Source organism: Schistocerca piceifrons, chromosome 1 (genome assembly GCF_021461385.2).
Source record: "Schistocerca piceifrons isolate TAMUIC-IGC-003096 chromosome 1, iqSchPice1.1, whole genome shotgun sequence".
In the NCBI taxonomy this organism is placed as follows: Eukaryota; Metazoa; Arthropoda; class Insecta; order Orthoptera; family Acrididae; genus Schistocerca; species Schistocerca piceifrons.
The window spans coordinates 457,776,925-457,782,924 of record NC_060138.1 but is presented as its reverse complement, the minus strand read 5'-3'; the positions used below and the strand labels follow the sequence as shown (position 1 = coordinate 457,782,924).

General features: G+C 37.8%; 1 protein-coding gene across 1 annotated transcript in view; it reads left to right on the top strand.

Annotated features, from left to right (window-relative positions):
- Positions 1-4,590: 4,590 nt before the first annotated feature.
- LOC124792692 (structural maintenance of chromosomes protein 3) overlaps positions 4,591-6,000 on the top strand; it is a 205,756-nt gene continuing 204,346 nt past the window's right edge. Inside the window, exons 1-2 of the mRNA XM_047257959.1 lie at positions 4,591-4,744; positions 4,832-4,907. Coding sequence (XP_047113915.1) covers positions 4,730-4,744; positions 4,832-4,907 — 91 coding nt within the window. The 5' untranslated portion in view covers positions 4,591-4,729. The remainder of the gene's footprint in view (positions 4,745-4,831; positions 4,908-6,000) is intronic.

Below are 6,000 nucleotides of genomic sequence, written 5' to 3'. Positions count from 1 at the left end.
GGCACTCATGTGGAGAAGTTTATCTCCTCATATAGGTTTTTGTCGTTATTTTACTAGGAGCTATGAGTGTCAAAAGATATTTATACGTTTCTAAATCCACCCTCAACTAATTCTCAATTTGACTTGATGTGAGATGATGGCCAGGGTAAATTGGTGTTAATAACATGATATGTCTGAAATACTTAAAGTGAATAAAACTGCTGTATGCTACTACTAGTAATAATAGTTGTTGCTCAATATGTTTTCAAGATAGCCATTGGAAGTGAGGCATATTGATCAACTGTTTTAATTTTGTAGTGTTGCTTAGTCTCCGAATTAGCTGTCAGTCCATAGAGCAGTAGATCACACATTATTATAACAATGGATTTTAATAATAATAATGATTATAAAATATCCAACATTCCGCATAACACCTTCACTTTATGTTTTTTTTTTCCTTCTTTTTTTCCTTTCTAGAAATACTTACCCCCAAGCTATTTATGGCACAATACTAACACCTCTGCCTCTTTCTGAGCTCAACATCTCACTCGTTATGGAGGGATGCTGACTCAGTTTTTCAGGATACCAAATGGAAAGTTACGGTACAGAAAATGGTCCAGAGATCAACAGTGTGTGTGTGTGTGTGTGTGTGTGTGTGTGTGTGTGTGTGTGTGTGTGTGTATGTTTAGTGAGTGAAGTGTTATGAAACAATGTGTGTATAGTGTGTGTAGTCACTGATAGTGAGATATGAGTGAACAATGTGGCATTATATTGTTTAATAAGTTATTTGTAAAAAAGTATTGTATACCAGGAGTAAATCTAATGATTGTCTCTAAGTAGAAGTCTGTAAATATATGTGTATACGAAATAGCTTATTTTAAATTGATCTATATTTGTATGTAAAAAGAGATCTACAGATGAATATAGCTGCTACTACTACTGCTACTACTATCATTTTCGTGGGTGCTCAGATTATGTTCAGATTCGGTTATCAGGCTGTAGATTTACACTGTTCCTTTAATCACTTTATTAGAATGTTGAATAGTTTTGTCAACAGGACTTCGGGCTGTGGGTGATGGTATATCCTCAGTGTTACGGAGACTGTCTGCACATCCAAAACAATTAAATTAAATAAAACGCGACATGTATGAGCGACATTTGAAGAACTCGTGCATGCGCAGTACTATCATTTCCTGTCGTCTGGTCGCCTGCCGCTTATTTTGACGATTAGCGCATGTGTAGTACCAGGCTCTTTGGCGGCTGTTTGAGTTTTGGAGGTGCCGACTGTCGTTTGTTGTGTAGGTATTTGTGTATTGTGTCGTGTGTTGTGCCCGCGTGTAATACTTTAAAATTTGCCATGACTTCTTCGTCAAAACAAAATACACTGCATTTTATAGAGGCCGTGCGCAGGCGTCCCTGTATATGGTATGTGTAAGTAGGAGAACTATAAGAACACTCAGAAAAGGTACGACGAGTGGGAGGAAATTGCTAAGGCATTTAATGTGTCAAGGAAGGAATGTGAGGACAAGTGGCATAATTTAAAAAGCCAATATAGTCGCGAGTTAGCGAAATGGAAGAGCAGCAAAGGAACTGGAAGTTCTACAAGCAATGTGTACCACTCTACTTGGTATGCTTTTGAAAGTATGCAGTTCATAAGAGACAATTACAAACCACTCTCTCACTGGAGCATACACGAAGTAGTACCAGTAAGTAAATTTGTTATATTATTTTATTAATCATATATTTGGCATCATTTTTTCGTGCTAATTCTTTACACAATGTGAATATTTACAATTATTTACAATTTCACTGAAAAACATGATTCTCCATACTGCTATGGTTTGAAGTCCTGAATACTGCAGAAGAATAGAGCATATTCCTTTATGCCATCATTTAACAATGATGTGGAACTTATTTTCCATACTGCCGTGGGATGGAGCCCTGAATACTGCAGACGTATTCAGCATATTCTCTTCCATTGTCATTCAGCAATGAAGTTCTTTGGACAGTTCTGGGCAGTGGCTCCAGCAAAGTAGGGGTGTACTTCCAGGACCCAGGTATTATGTTGCCATCATCTCCCTCTCTGTCGTATGTTCCTGCTGGACAATAACTTCGAGATTTTCTGTTTTGATGAAAATTATGTAAATAAACACAGGCTAGTGCCACCACTGCAGCCTTTTTCGGACTGAGAAGCATTTGCCTCCGCAGCTCTCTGTAAACTGCACTTATAATCCCAAATACATTTTCAATTACTCTTCTTGCTCTGCATGCTCTATAGTTCAAAATACATTGCCAACTATTTTTTCATGCAGACCTGGAAATGGTTTCACAATATTTTCCTCTAGGCCAAAGGCTTTGTCAGTGACGAAAACATATGGAACAGGCTTGCTCCTACCAGGAAGAGGAGTTGATGGTGGTATATTTAGAGTTTTGGTTTCTAACATTTTGTAAAATGTTGTGTTTTTAAGGACACCACCATCTGAAATCCTCCAATGTGTGCCAACATCAGCGTAAATTATTCTATAATTGGCATCAGCAACTGCTAGCAAAACAATGCTGAAGCGCTCTTTATAATTAAAATAAACCGTTCCACTGTTGGGTGGTGCCACAATGTCAATGGGCCTCCCATCTATAGCTCCCAAACACCTGGGGAAATTCCATTTTCAGCCATTCCTCTTTAGTAGCAGGAAGCTGGAAAGAAAATTGTTACTTTTTTCATTTAATTTACACATGGACACTCAAAAAATTCTCAATACATTAAGATACTTTGATTATAATGTATGTATAACATATAGCTCACTTTGCCTTAGAAATGTGTTATGCATCTGAAATGCCATGGAAGCCCCAGCCACAGAAGGAGATGGTGAAGGAGAAGGAAGTATTAGTTTCCCTTTCAATGTAACAGAAATGGAGGAGGTGACATTTGCCACGCCCTCACAAGACATTGTGGAAGTGGAAACCACTCCAGTCATCTCTGTGCCTCCACATGAAAGTGGATCTGCAACTGTGTCACCCTGTACCATTCCAAGTCCGAGTGGAAGTGGTAGATCAAGTGCACTGAAGAGAGCCAGGAGAGACCTGGACGAAGACCGAGAAGATCTTTTGCAGACCTTAAGAAAAGTTGGCGACAATTTAGCAGGCAGAAAAAGGGACCAGTTTACCCACTTGGGTGACTTTGTCGCCAATAAGCTCAGATTTCTTTATGAAAATGGCCATACTAGAATTATGGCAAGACATGAGAACAGATTATACAGATGTTTGCAACAGGCAAACGATGAACTAATAGATGCAGATGCAACATAATTTATGGATTCTTTAAAAACATGTATAAATGTTGAAATATGCATGTCATGTGCTGTCAAGTACTACTTAACAAAATTAAATACAAATTAATGTTGTTGGATATCTTTACTGTGCAGAAAATGTCCTCAGAAATTGTGATATTTTATTACTGAGTGAAGCATGTCTGTCGTTCCAAAGAAATAAAAGCTAACCCATTTCAGCAAAATTTGAGAAAATAATGGTGTAAAATATATGTGCCGTTAAAATTTTGGTTCCTATTCCAGCAGCCTCACGTGGTTATGTTGGCAACATCAACGACGCGGTAGAAAATTTGTGCTGCTGTTTCTGGTTGACAGTTACTTGTATGCACCCTCGTCCGCTCGTTAAAAGTAATTGCCCTCGTAAAACGAAGATTTCATGGCAAAACATTTGCATTGTCGCGCGATTGCTAATGCCAACGCCTCACACACGATTGTCGGCATTAGCATCCGTTGTCAACATTATCACGCGAGGCCGCCGGAATATAGCAAAAAATTGATATACGTGCAAGATGCACGAAAAAATTATACAATGTATTACGTACTCTGATATATATAAAACTTTTACCTTCACTTCTTAGGATAAAACTTGCACAATGGCCTCGCAAACACGAAGAATAATGTTGCATTTGGCACTTTTTGATATTCTACGCATACACATTAACGTCGAAAAGGAATCCCCAGAGGCCAAAAAACGGAGTGTTACTGCCAACAGGCCGGCGGCCTCTGGTGGAAACGCTTCCCGAAACTTTGTGTTGGTTTTGGACACAAGAGGAGCCACAAGAGATAACAAACCTCGGAAATCCTCCATAGTCATCCTAACATAATTTCTAAAATATGTGGCATCCTCTAGCGTTAATTCCTGAACGAGCATTGCGTAAGCTGCGTGAGTAGCGCGTTTGCGAAGAAACTCTCTCTGCCACCATCTACGCTTCCTCCGCCTTTTCTTCCTATCATCTTCCAAAAGAGCAAGTGTACCAGCACATAAAAATGTGAAATCTTCCAAATCGTCGTCGGAACCCATCGCACAGTGATACAAATCAATCAGTGTAAACGCACGCTCATACATGTATGAGGTTGATACTTGTCAACTCATACAAGTCGCGATACATGTCGCAAAGTCGCATATACATGTATCCCATACATGTGCCGATACAAATCGCAGTGTAAACCACAGTCTAATATTAGACTGTGGTGTAAACGCACCTTCAAAGCTATAAAATACTGCGATTTTCACTGTTACTTCCACAGATGTTATTGCCAATGGTTGACCGCCAATGGAAGCACTTCCCGCGCGCAATACGTGCACTAAAGGAGCGCACAAGCTAAACTTTGTTTCAATATGGCGTTTGGGTGTTGTGTTTGTTTATATTGACATGTTAATGTTGTGTTATGTGTCGTAGTTTACTGTAGTATTTACAGTTGTTAATATGTATATTAAACAGGTTAATACTTGTTATTATGACGGAGAACATTGTTAGTTCACTTGTACACTTCTGTGAAAGTTACATGAGTAAATTTTATTGTTTTAGGTTATTATACAGGGATTCAAAAGTTACAGGGAACAAACAGTTGTTGAACCATTCGATCCCAGACATAATGTAGTAGGTGAGTAGTAAAAGCGTCTTATTGAGAAAAATGTACATCGCGAGAAACTGTCATGTTACTGAATATGTTGCTTGTGTTGTAGTATGTGTAAATGCACGCTGAAAGTCTCAATCTTAGCAATAGCCGCCTGCTTAATGCCTTGTTAGTAATGATCTAGAAATTGTTGTAAATTGTTACCTCTTCGCCAGGAGAAGATAGAGTAACAAGTCTTTACTGTCATTTATGACAAGTTCGGTTTGTTTCTAGACGGAAATTACAACATTAACTTTGGCTAATTGTGTTGCTATGTGCTGTAGAGCTGTAATTGAAAGTCCAAGTGGAGTATTATGTCATTGTTTCCAGTCGTTTTTTGTAGTTCCAAGAACAAATTGTAATGAATTAATCATTTTTATTATGCGCCATTATTTAACTTTAGTATTTATACAGGATGTCATTATTTAAACTTTAGTAGTTATGCATATTCTTAAGTGTTTCCAGGAGTCGTTTGCTTAACTGGAATTGTACCCATTTGTTGCTGAGTTGGTATTGGCAATCTGTGTTGGAAATGTTATGTACCAAAAGTATTCTCATTCATAATGGAAGGAGTAATTCAGAAGTTCCACTATCTGATGATGTTAATGCTGATTTTTTCATGTTTTACAATTTTTTTTCTCCAAACTATTTGAATAAATGTTAATCATGACAAGTTACATGTAAATAGCTTTTTTACTTAGCAGGGATTTAACCTTAAAATGTTTCCTGGTGTATTTTCTCATTGTTTATCAACTATGTAACATGTAACAGCGTTTGTGAAGTTAAAACACATAGGTAAATTTCAGTTTTCATTTCTGTCCTTGTAAATTGATTATCTCGTTAAACAGCATCAAATGTTTGTGCTATTCTGCCACCACCACTTTGTGTTACAGATTTGATTTGACTAACTTGACTTAGTTCCTGTCATTCCTTCTGGAACATAGAGGCGTGGTGTTACAGATGTTGTCTTCCAGAATTGACATTCTGCAGTTAGAGAATGTTTAGCAACATGTTTAAGTTGAAAACAGTCTCTACTTGGACACGTTGTTGCAATCTTTCTTATATTAGTAGCTCATCTTTG